This window comes from Pipistrellus kuhlii, unplaced genomic scaffold (genome assembly GCF_014108245.1).
Source record: "Pipistrellus kuhlii isolate mPipKuh1 unplaced genomic scaffold, mPipKuh1.p scaffold_m20_p_12, whole genome shotgun sequence".
Taxonomy (NCBI): Eukaryota; Metazoa; Chordata; class Mammalia; order Chiroptera; family Vespertilionidae; genus Pipistrellus; species Pipistrellus kuhlii.
This window is the reverse complement of record NW_023425427.1, coordinates 33893403-33906197: the sequence shown is the minus strand read 5'-3', so window position 1 is coordinate 33906197 and position 12795 is coordinate 33893403. Positions and strand designations below refer to the sequence as shown.

General features: G+C 43.5%; 1 protein-coding gene across 2 annotated transcripts in view; it reads left to right on the top strand.

Annotated features, from left to right (window-relative positions):
* LOC118716536 (histone-arginine methyltransferase CARM1-like) overlaps positions 1 to 12795 on the top strand; it is a 223018-nt gene that overhangs the window by 135433 nt on the left and 74790 nt on the right. For both annotated transcript variants that reach the window (XM_036433930.2, XM_036433931.2), the window contains exon 5: positions 8643 to 8753. In XM_036433930.2, the coding sequence (XP_036289823.1) occupies positions 8643 to 8753 (111 nt within the window). The remainder of the gene's footprint in view (positions 1 to 8642; positions 8754 to 12795) is intronic.

Genomic DNA, 12795 nt, shown 5'->3' with positions numbered 1-12795 from the left:
GGAGGAGGCAGCTGATCAGTGATTCTCTCTTATCACTGATGTTTCTCTCTCTCCCCTTCTCCTTTCCTCTCTGAAATCAATAGGTAGGTAGGTAGGTAGATAAATAGATAAATAGATAGATAGATAGAGATAGAGATATATAGATACCTATTTATCTCTATCTCTATATATCTCTATCTTTATATCTATATATTCTATCTAATAAAAGAGTAATATGCAAATTAACTCTACAATAAAAATGGCGGCACTCATAGCCACATGATGGCAGCACCCAGTCCTCTCAGGCCCACCTGAGTCCCAGGCAGCATAAGCGGCCTGATGAGATGCTGCCCAGAGGCCCTCCTGACCCTTTATACAAAGCAAATTCACTCCCCACAGAGTGATTCACACACACACACACACACACACACACACACCCCTGCAGCCTCGGGTCTCACCCTGGGAGGCGGCCATACTCCCACAGAGAGATCCCCTCCCAGCGGTAGCCTGGGCTGTCAGGGGAGGGCAGTTGGGGATGATCAGGCCGACAGGGGAGCAGTTAGGCCTAGATCAGGCTGTCAGGGGAGTGATTAGGGGGTTATCAGGCTGGCAGGCAGAAGCGGTTAGGGTTAATCAGGCAGGCAGGCTAGCAGTTGGGAGCCAGCAGTCCCGGATTGTGAAAGGAATGTCTGACTGCCTGGCAGTTGGATATCCCCCGAGGAGTACCAGATTGGAGAGGGTGCAGGTTGGGCTGAGGAACACACCCCTCCCAGTGCACGAATTTCTGCACTGGGCCTCTAGTGTGTGTGTATGTGTGTATGTATTTTTTACTTTATTTATTTAAAGTCAATGTTCCCAAAGGGTACTTCCTTGCCCCACAAGGGTTGCACATGCATGAGTGCCAAGAGAGTGCTGTGGTGCCTGTCTCCTCCTCACAGTGCCAAGGAACCCTGTGGTGGGAGGCGAGGGATGGCAGGCGTGTGGCATGAGGAAGGTGCGCACTGCTTGGCAGTGCCACGAGACCCTAGAAGCCCCTGCAGCAGATCCTTGGGCAGCAAAGGCTGCAGTGGCCGCGGTGGCAGCAGCAAAACTCAGCTCCAGTTTTAAAGATCAACGCAAGCCAATTCTAGAGCCACTCTGGCTGAGAGCAAGGCACACGTTCCATTCTGGCAGCGTACCAAACGGAATATGCGGCAGTAGTTTCCCCTTTTCCGTGGTTTCGCTTTCTGCGGATATTACCCACAGTCACCACGGTTCAAACACGTTACATGGAAATTTCCGGAAATAGACAGTTTGTGTGTTTTAAATCGCGCTCTTTTCTGAATAGCGTGATAAAATCTCACACCATGCTGCTCTGTCCTCGTGTCAGAGGGATGTGGATCATCCCTTTGTCCAGCCTGTCTAGGCGGTATGCGTTCCCCACCTGCCAGTCACTGTAGCATCATGGTGATCAGGCTGACGGTCACGGTATCACAGTGTTTATGTGCAAATGATCTTTAAGTTACTCAGTAATGACCCCAAACTAATTCCATATTTTATCGCAGTATATTGTTATAACTGTTTTTGTTCATTAGTTCTTATTCTTAAGCTGTTACTTGGCCTAAACAGTATTTCCCAAACTTGTGACATATGTGTACCCCTTCTATAATTTTCATAACGCTGAGTACCCCTCGTACTCATGAGAACGTAGAATTAGGCGCAGCTAAGCACGGTGCAGTGCATATCTCCACCAAACTCCGGTGCAACGCGTACCCCCACCAAACTCTTCCCATACCCCTGGGGGTACGCGTGCCACACTTTGGGAAACACTGGCCTAATACATAAACTTAATTTTATCATAGGTATGTATGTATAGAAAAAACATCTAAGGCTCAGTATTATTTGAGGTATCCACTAGGCGTCTTAGAATGTACTCCCTGAAGGTGAGGGTGGACTTTTGTGTTATACACATCACCAAAGTCAGGAACCTGGAGTGGATTAATCTAGACTTTTATTTTCCTCTTCAGTCTCAAATTTTTTAGTGTCATCTAACTCAGCAGTTTTGAAACTCTTCCATTCCCCTTTGTTCCACGCTAATTTTAGTTCTCATGGTTTTTTTTTTTTTTTTTTTTTTTTTTTTTTTTTTTATCTTTCCTGGAATATTGCAAATGTTTTCCAATTAGTTGCTCTACTTGTACCAGTTATCTTTGGCTTAAGTAGGAGAAAATCCCCATTCATATTTGCTGACACGGTTGGAGGTAGTGCGACCAGGAGGTGTGTAGTCCAATTCCTCTGAGCACCACATCCAAACTCCACCACACTCAGGAGTGGAGGCATCTTCTCTGCTACCTGCATCAGAGGGAGGAAGCCTGCCACGAGCCGCCAGCAGACTTCCCTCGGTCTCATTAACAACATTGTTTCACACACCCAAACCTGAAGCCATCACTAGCAAGAAGAACCAAACCGTCTATGTTTGCCCTCCAGTGGTTCTCAACCTTTCTAATGCCGCAACCCTCCTCATGTTATGGTGACCCCCAACCATAAAATCATTTTTTATGCTACTTCATAACTGTAATTTTGCTACTGTTAATGAATCGTAATGTAAATATATGTGTCTTCCTATGGTCTTAGGCTCTACAGCAGCGGTTCTCAACCTATGGGTTGCTAGCAGGGTTGTATTACAGTGTCGCGGCATTAGAAAGGTTGAGAACCACTGCCTAGACCACATGTGTCAAACACAAGGCCCGCGGGCCAAATCCGTCCCTCCAGGCCTTGCAATGTGGCCCGCACCGCGCTGTCATCACTGCACTCCGCTGCGTTTCCATCACAATGACAGTTTATGACTGTTCAGTAAACCATTCGGCCCGCGATTTAGGCTGGATTTTAGATTTTGGCCCCTTCTTTGAGTTCGACACCCCTAGCCTAGACCATTCAGACCCCGCACCCCCCCTCCCCCCCAGGGATGTGATGGGTGGCAAAAGGCTGAGTGCACTCTGTGCTCATTCTGTTACTGCCTAGAAGATGTTCAGTCCAGTAGTTTGGATACTGAATGAGTTGGATGCAGTCCATGCAGATAGGCAGCCCCTGTCCGGTAACAATGGTGATTAAAAAGTACAATATCTGGCACTGGCCAGGCTGGTGTGGCTCGGGGGTCACGATTTGATTCCTAGTCAGGGCACATGACTGGGCTGTGGGCTCAATCCCCAGTGCGGGGTGTGCAAAAGGCAGCCAGTCAATGATTCTCTCTCATCTTTGATGTTTCCGTCTTTCTCTCTCTCTTCCTTGATCTCTGAAATCAATACATACATATATTTAAAAAAAATACATGATACTGTACAAGAGCATTAGGTACATGTGTGGTTAAGTGGAGATATCTACAGGTGTAATAAAATAATGGCTGGCAGAAGCAGTGATGGCAGTGATGGCCGTAGAAGTGCCCGGGTGGGTGGGTGGGCCATGGAATTTAGGAGGGTAAGGCACACAAAAATGGCAGTTATGGTACTGCAATTCAGAGCTTCCATTGATATGGTCAAGAAAATGAAGAAAAACGAAAAAATAATAATGGGCATAACTTGAGGAATTTATTGTGGGATAATCAGGACCTCAATATTGGAAGATAATTATAAAAATGCTGGGGTGAAAAGAAAGTTAATGGAACCAATGTTACTATAGCCTCAACAGTACAAAGACTAGCTTAGAATTGAAGATGAGGGGAGCAGCTCGAGCATAAGGTTTGCATTAGATACATTTGATTTTTTATTTCATTTTTGGAATTTAAGTATATGACTTGAACTCCATCTTATTTTCAGTCTCTTTATCTACCATATGGAGGAAATGATTATATCCAGATTATACTAGTAGAGTTGTCATTACAAGTAAACAAGCCTACAAAGTACTAAACAGGCATAGCACATAGTAAGTATAAAACAAGTGGTACATATTTACTTATTTTCACTCTATTATTCAAGGGTAGTTTCGTTTCACACTTTCATAAGGACTTAGATGTTTCTTGTTAATTTTGAGCTAGTTAATCCAATGAAATAGCTTTGAACCCACTTGGAGCTTTTTTTAGCCCTGTCCAAACAGTCTGCAGGGTTTCTTTGCTCAGGAAACCACAAGAGCATGTAATTAAAATCATCTGTACAAGCAAAATGATGATCCTAATATTTAAATATTTTTAGAGTTAACTTTAATTACAAATAAATTTGTAGAACTTTTGGCCACTATTCCATGGACCAACTGTTGACTTTTTCCTATTAGTCCTGGCAGGGATTTCACATCACTTTCTGGTGTTCCTACATATAAGCCCCACATTAATCATGTCTACAATTACTGCCTGCTTAGCCAGGGGCAGCTGCAGATGAATTCTCTCTCTAGAGGAACGTTGTGCACAAGAACTAACTGTATTATAATACTATGGTAAATGGCAGTTTCAGAAGCAAGGATGCTTAAGATCCCTCGATTGGAATGGATGTGCTATGCTGGTAGAAGGTGCTTTTTTCAAGGCAGTAACATATTTGCACTATATTCTCTAGATCATGACTCTGTTCCCTATTTGTGGTACTTAGACACAGTATTATTTATTCAGTTTGTTCAACAGACCTCAGGTTATATTAGAGCACATGTGTCAAACACAAGGCCCGCGGGCCAAATCCGTCCCGCCAGGCCTTGCAATGTGGCCCGCACCGCGCTGTCATCACTGCACTCCGCTGTGTTTCCATCACAATGACAGTTTATGACTGTTCAGTAAACCATTCGGCCCATGATTTAGGCTGGATTTTAGATTTTGGTCCCTTCTCTGATTGAGTTCGACACCCCTATATTAGAGAGTCAGTAGCAAGTGAGAAACAGATGGCGGTCTCTGCCTTAATGAAGCTCAGAATACAGGGGAGGGAGCACATGTTAATCAAATATCAGTCCTTGAAAGGAACTTTGTAACTGTTGTGAGTGTCATGAAGAGGGGTCTGAGGAGGTGGTGATAAGAAAGCACCAACAGGAGGACTTTACTTAGCCTGGAAGAGGAGCAAAGATGAGAGAAGTCTTTCCTGATAGGACTTGTTTGGGGATCTGAAGGATGAGTTGTATACCAGCCAGGGTGCCTGCAGGAGAGAAATGGCATGCATGACAGGATGGCTTAGAAGAGTTAAGTAATGGGACTCTTGACAAAGATGTGGGCAGAGGTAAGGGAACCAACAGGAATGGTGGAGCACCCTGGCACTAGCAAGAGTAGGTATCTATTACCACCACTAGGCCTAATGGGGCAAAAGGAAGAGGTCATTACTGGACACTTAAGAGAAGGGTGATCTCTGTAAGAGATGGAATCCCAACAAGAGCTGTGGCTCTTTGGGGGGCACAATCAATCTATTGTTTCTTCCAGGAAGGAAAAAGCCAGGAGAGTAAATCATCTGACCTCACTGTTCTTACTACTCTGACCTCTTAATGTCTTTTCTCTTGACTGATGCCAACTAGAGTTCAAAGGAATCCCATTCCTATAGTCCTCATAGGTCAGCCTCTTGACAAAGAGCAAGATGGAGAAAAGGGGAAACTGTATCTGCAGAAGCGCATTGAAAAGATCTAGCAAAATGAGCATTGTAATAGTTTCAACAATAAAGTTTAAAAAAAAATACAACAAAAGAACTGAAACCGGTTTGGCTCAGTGGATAGAGCATCGGCCTGCGGACTGAAAGGTCCCAGGTTCGATTCTGGTCAGGGGCATGTGCCTTGGTTGCGGGCTCGTCCCCAGTGGGAGGTGTGCAGGAGGCAGCTGATCGATGATTCTTTCTCATCGATGTTTCTAACTCTCGATCCCTGTCTCTTCCTCTCTGTGAAAAATCAATAATATATATATATATATATATATATATATATATATATATATATACACACACACATATATATATATATATATAGAGAGAGAGAGAGAGAGAGAGAGAGAGAGAGAGAGAGAGCATTGAGTAGACAAAATAAAAATTACCATAGACACATACCAGTGAGTGTAGTGAGGAGCATCCCAGGCAAAGGGAACACCATATATGAGGGCCCTGCGGCAGAAAGGAGCACAGAGATTCCCAAGAAGGCCTGTGTCAGGGCAGAAGGCTGCCTCCGGTAGTCAGAGGAGGGACGCAAGGGACGTGCTTGGATCAGGATCAATGAGAAAGGACAGGGATCATGACGAGAGACAGGGTAGAAAGTGTCATGTCTGTGAGGTGACTTGGAGGCCAAGAAATAAGAACTAGGCCAGGAAGCAGAAGAAGATGAAGTTGAGTGAAACAGTTCAGGATATAAGGCAAGGGCATCCTGAGCTCATCCTCTTTGAGTGCAAACTTTGCGATACAGGAACACTCCCAAAGTCCAAATGACTGACAGGCCTTTTCCAGAGATATTTCATGGTGAGGTTGGAATTAGAAAACTGCCATATTGAATCATCCCACTCAGCCATTTAGTCAACAAATATTTATTAACTAGAGGCATGGTGCACAAAATTTGTGTATGGTGGGGTGGGGGCTGTCCCTTAGCCCAGTCTGCACCCTCTCCAATCTGGGACCCCTCAAGGGACTCCCCTAAATGGGCAGTCAGACCCTCTCACAATCCAGGACTACTGGCTCCCAACTGCTCACCTGCTTGCCTTCCTGATTGCCCCTAACCACTTCTGCCTGCCAGCCTGATCACCCCTAATCACTGCCCTGCCAGCTTGATTGATGTCTAACTGCTCCCCTGCCAGCCTGTTTGCCCCCAACTTCCCTCCTCTGTCAGCCTGGTCACCCCTAACTGTCCTCCCCTGCAGTCTTGATTGCCCACAATTCCCCTCCCTTGCAGGCCTGGTTCCTCCCAACTGCCCTCCCCTGCTGGCCATCTTGTGTCCACATGGAGGCAGGATCTTTGACCACGTGGGAATAGCTATCTTGATTTTGTGTGTTGGAGTGATGGTCAATCTGTATATTACTCTTTTATTAGATAGGATAGAGGCCTGGTGCATGGATGGGGGCCAGCTGGTTTGCTCTGAAGGGTGTCCCGGATCAGGGTCGGGGCTCTCTTGGGGAGCAGCCTGGGCAAAGAGCCTGGGTGGTTTGCAGGCCAGCCATGCCCCACAACAACCCGAGTGGAGAACCTGATATCTGGGATATATTTATCTTCTACAATTGAAACTTTTTAGCCTGGAGTGAAGCCAAGCCTCTGCTTGCTCTGTGGTGGCAGCCATTTCTGTTGGGATTTATGTACCTTCTGTAATTAAAACTTTGTAGTTTGGAGTGGAGGCCTAGGCTGGTCAGGGCAGGTGGAAAGCTTGGCTTCCTCTATTGCCGGGGAAACCCAAGCCTCCCTCCTGCTCTCTGTGGTGGTAGCCATCTTGGTTGGGTTTAATTCGCATACTTGCTCTGATTGGCTGGTGGGCATGGCTTGTGGGTGTAGTGGAGTGATAGTTAATTTGCATATTAATATTTTACTAGGTAGGATGATTTTTATGTTTCCCAGAGTGCTAGGTGTTAAGAAATAAATGAGGTGATTCTTGTTTTTTTTGAGAGGTCAAAGGCCAAGTAGGGAAGATAGTGGTCATGGATTGTACTCTCCAACTTACAGTCTCCACTCCCCAAATAACAGTCATAGGTGTTCTTGCAAGGGGCCAGGGGTCATCAAAAGTGATGCATTTCCTAGGGAGGATGAGGAGAAGTGAATATTGGTATTTCTAAACGTGTAGACAGCCTGACAGCAAATTCCGGAGCCCAGAATTTGACATTTAAAATTGGTTAATGCTCCTAATTACCAAACCCTAGGAAACCATATGGAATCCAGCCACAGCTCTAGAATTAATAGAAGCGAGCACTGTGAGCCCATTGCTAGCAGCATGTTCTCTTCAAATAATGGCACAGGATCTGTGTCAGCACAGTGTGAGGGTTGCAGTTAACACACATATATACAGTCTCTTGATATTTCCTATTTTTGGGGGGAAATTTTTCCAGCTATCAAAGTTAAAAAACAAAACAAAAAATTAGCTAAGTTTTCCTACAAAAAGTAGAAATTTTCTCCCTGTCAAACATTGCCTACTGGTGTTGCTGTGTTAAAATGTCACATTTGTAAAGATGAATTGAAGTAAGCGATGTGTGATTTTATGGAACATGAGCTTGAAGGCAGCAGTGTCCAGATTCAACTCTTAGTACCTGAACTTCCTTGCAAGGATGGAAGGATGTCCAAAAGGATGTCCGGTCTAATTAGCATTTTACACTTTTATTATTATAGCTAAAATGTAATATATAATGATAGATATAATTCTAATAATTGTTAGAGACAGTGTTTGCTTTGTTCATGCTGACTGACTTGGTAAGAAAGCTCATTCACGACACTGCTTTTCTTGGCCCTCAACATCCTAAAAATAACCCATGCTACAAAAACTATAATAATAATAGCAACAGTTTGAAAACACCAGTTGTGTGCCCGGTGCTTTGCACACACTTCATATTACTTAATCCCCACAGCAAACCTTAAGAAGTGGATATTAATAACCACTGTTTAACAGGGGAGAGAAAAAGGAGTCTCACAGAGACTCATAGCTTGGCCCCAGTAAGACTACTTGTAGTAAATATCAAAGCCAGCACTTACGTCTGACTCCAGTGCTCCAGGTTGGGGTGGCGCCAACAGCCTAGCACCTGTTTGTGTTTTCACCCCATTTCTGTCTTCTCCTTTCCTTCCAGGTTGTTCTAGATGTTGGTTGTGGAACTGGAATCCTGTCATTTTTTGCCGTACAGGCTGGAGCCAGGAGAGTCTACGCAGTTGAAGCCAGCTCAGTAGCACAATATGCTGAGGTGAGTGGTATTTTTACAGCAGCTGCTCACTAAGTCTTCAGAGGACTCAGTGATGGACTCTTGCAGGTAAGTAATTTGGAAGAATTTTTTATACAAGTTTGATTTTTTTTTTTCTATTGAGATATTACTGGTGAAAGAGCCCAACTTCAATGTAGTGATTGATATGAAAACAGTTGTTTTTAAAATGTCACGATATTAAAATAGAACACAACTTTCTCCTTCTCATCCATTAGATGGAGAGAGAGAGAAAAAAAGAGGGAGGGAGGGAGGGACGGAGGGAGAGAGAGAGAGAGAGAGAGGTATTGATATGAGACACGTTGATTGATTGCCTCCTGAACAACCCCCAACTGGGGCTGGGGATCTAATCTGCAACTGAGGTGTGTGCCCTTGACCAGGAATCGAATTTGAGACCAGTGCACCATCTGACACTCTGACCACTGAGCATGCCAGCCAGAGCAGTGAATATTTTCTTATCTTTAATGACCTACCAAGGTGTGAGGAGCCAGGTCTCCCTGGAGCTAGGTTTATTTTATTTGTAAGAGCTGTAATGACAATATTTTACTTTTGGTGTAAGGGGCTGCTGCTACATGGTTGATCTCATTTCAGGGAGCTTTTTCAGATTTTATGTTCCAAATGGATCTGCATTTCAGGGAGCTTTTTCAGATTTTATGTTCCAAATGGAGGACAGGGAAATGCTTTGTGTTAAATATAGGGCTCTGTTATCATTATTAATCGTGTACAAACAGAAAATAAGTCAAAGTCAAAAACCGGGTGATAATGGCTTTGGGTAATATCTGTGTATGATAGCAAGCCAGGCAAGCTGCAGAGTTTGGATGTGTGTGTGTGTACTCGTGGAAACAGGACAGTGGCCTTGACATTCACACATGAAAGAAGCCCGGCTTTTAATGAGGGAGAGATAGCATGACGAAGAGAGAGGAAAGCTTGGCTGCTGCTTCTGAATGAGTACCATGAACATTTCCTCCAACCCTGCTCCACTGGTGGCTCTGAGTGGTATTTGGTTTGGGATTGAGGGAGTAGAGCGGGACTGAGACAAGAAGCCTGATAGGCATGTTGGTAGGAAAGACTGCCAGGGCCTCATGGCTGGAGGGTCATAGCACTCTTTTTCCTTCTTTCAGCAAGTCTCGGATAAAATTGTTTGGCCATTTGCTTCTTCAGCAATTCTTGATAGTCATTTTAGTAAATATTGGCTGCACACAAAAGAATTTTTGTTAAGTGTGTGCAGGGTAAAGAATGACAACACAATGAGTGTGCGCCTGCACCTCTTTGAAGAAACAGGTTCTAGGCATGAGGTCTGTGTGTCTTTTCCTGATTGCTTCTACTCTCTGCCCTAAAGGGAGTTACCGTATTTTCCGGTGTATAAGACGACTTTTGAAACGAGAAAAAGTCAACTGAAAATCGGGGGTCGTCTTATACACCAAGTATATCACGAAAAACATCTCGATATGCCGCTAAAGGAATTTTCCAACTGGATCCCACACCAATCACTGCAAGGCTGCTCGGACAGCCTCTCTAACTCAGCCAATCCAAGCAGGCTTTTTATGCATGCAAATTACACATGTTCTGTACCCAAAGCTACACTGTGTTCTAGTAAAAAGCCTGCTCAGATTGGCCAGAGTCAGAGAGGCGGTCTATTAAAAAAAGAACTGGTGTTGCCTCAGAAGTGGGGGGGTAGTCTTATACAGCGAATATAGGCCTAAACCTATGTTTTAAGTGTAAAATTAGGGGGTCATCTTATACGCCAGAAAATACGGTAACCATTACTTTGAAATTCTTGTTTGCCATTCTTTTGTTGTTTTTATAGTTTTCCCACATATGTTTCTGCCCCTAAATGCAAACCTGTGTGAACTTTCCAAAAAATGGAATTGTAACATATGTGGTCTTCTGCAATTGGCTTTTTTCAATCCAACATTGTGTTCTTGGGGGTCATTTTATTGGTGCATACAGCTTTTCTTTGCCCATCTTCAATGCAGGTTAATGTTAGGTTGTATGAAATGCCTCAAGCTGTTAGTCTACTGTGCTGTTGGGAGAGACTGTAGGTGGCTTTCATTATAAAAGTGTTGTTGTTATGACTACTCTTGCCTAGACTCCTCACTGCCTCTTTGCTGGGGTTCCTCAGCATATTCGCAACAGTACAGTAGAGGGATCACAGGGTACGCATGCCTTCAGTTCTGTTCTATGATGCCAAATTGTTTTCCAAAGTGGCGTACCAATGTTTGCTCCCTCCAGAAGTAAATGAGGGTGCTATTGTTCTGCAACTTTGTCAGCACTTGATATTGTCAGGCTTTGGATTTTGCCAATCTGTGTTTATGACTTAGTGTTTGTGGTTTTAATTGTACTTTCACTTACTAATGATTTTGAAGCATCTTTGCAAAGTGTTTTGGCCATTTGTCCTTTCTCTTCTGGAAATACCTGTCCCAGATTTTCACAACATTTTAAAAATCGTTTTTTGTAACTTAGAGTCATTTGTAAGAACGATTTCTATCTTTGAATATTAATCCTATTCAGTTATATGTGTAAAATATCCTCTCCCCGTTTGTACCTCACCTTTTTCTTTTTGGCCCTAGTAAACTTTAAATATGGAATTCTAAGTAAGAAAAGAGAAGAGGAAAATATAAACTTATATAAAGAGAACCCCCATAGTTAAAAACGTTTCTGCTTAGGTTTTAATATATCTTACAATGCATTCTTAAAGATGAGGAGTTGAGTGTAGAACTTTTGTCTCAGTTGCTGCTCGTTCACTGAATCATATCAACATTCAGTTGTGTCCACGATTCTGTTTGTTGGCGCTCATAGATAAGAGAAACAGTAATGACTGTTTCTACTCTGTATTGGGAGAGCTCTATCCTAGTAAGAAAGTGATCTTATCTCTTGTATCTCTACCCCCCCCAAAAAAAAGGGGGTGCTATAAATAAGTTAGGGATTTTTCTTTCTCTCCTATAGTTTGTTTTCTCAGACATTTTTATTTGGTTTGTGACACATTAGATATTTATTTTTAAAACTTTAAAATTCTAATACTCCTGATTGTGGTATTTTAAAGGGGGAGAGGATGAAATTAACTAGATGCGCCCTTGCATTCCCCGGCCCTCATCCTGTCTCCCTCCCCAGCAAACGCTCTCAGTCATCACCAGCACGCCATGGAGGAGCCGCGCCACCACTGCCCTGTGATTGGTTTCTCCAAGAGAGTTCTCATCCTGATTAAACACATCAGCAGGGCTGTTGTCTTCTCGCAGAGTGGGGCTGCCCTTGTGGACACTGTCACCCGCAGTGTGGCTGCTGTGTAATTATAAGGGCCTCTAGCAAGAAGCCAGTCAGTACAGAGATGAAGAAAAGGGAGCTAACTTAACATTTAAAACTCTGAAACTGTTTAAAACGTCTTAAGTTGTTAAACTACTCAAACGTGGAAATAATTTCAAATGCATAGATAAGTTGTAAAAGGAAAATGTTTCAAAGGCTACCCGAATTCCTTTGCCTAGACTCACCTGCTGTTCACATCTTACTCCATTTGCTTTATCATTTACTCTTGTTCCTCTGTCATCACACACACACACACACACACACACACACACACACAAACACAGTTATACATACGTCGGTGCGCATAAATACATTTCCATGTTTATAGCTAGCAATTGGAGATAGGCACATACCGTTTTTTTCTGTGAGTCACTTGTATAAGATATACCTCTTTATTTTTAAACATTCCAGTGTATATTTCCTAAGAATGAGGCTTTTTTTTTTTTAATGTAACCAAAAAATAACCCATTTTGAGGTGGAAAAGAAGCTGTACAATGACTTATCCATCGAATCTCTCAGTACGTATTACCAATCTAAATGTGTTGGGGAGGCCCCAGCATGTGTGGAGAGACCCCCCTCCCCCCCGGGTGCTGAGGTGGGAAGACACTATACTTAACTGTCTCTTTTCTTGTGTCGTATTTCTAGAGAGATCTGATTTGCAAAGCTTTACAGATCAATGTTCTGATGAATTCCAAAGCTCCGTGGTATTATTTTATCTTCCGTTTTA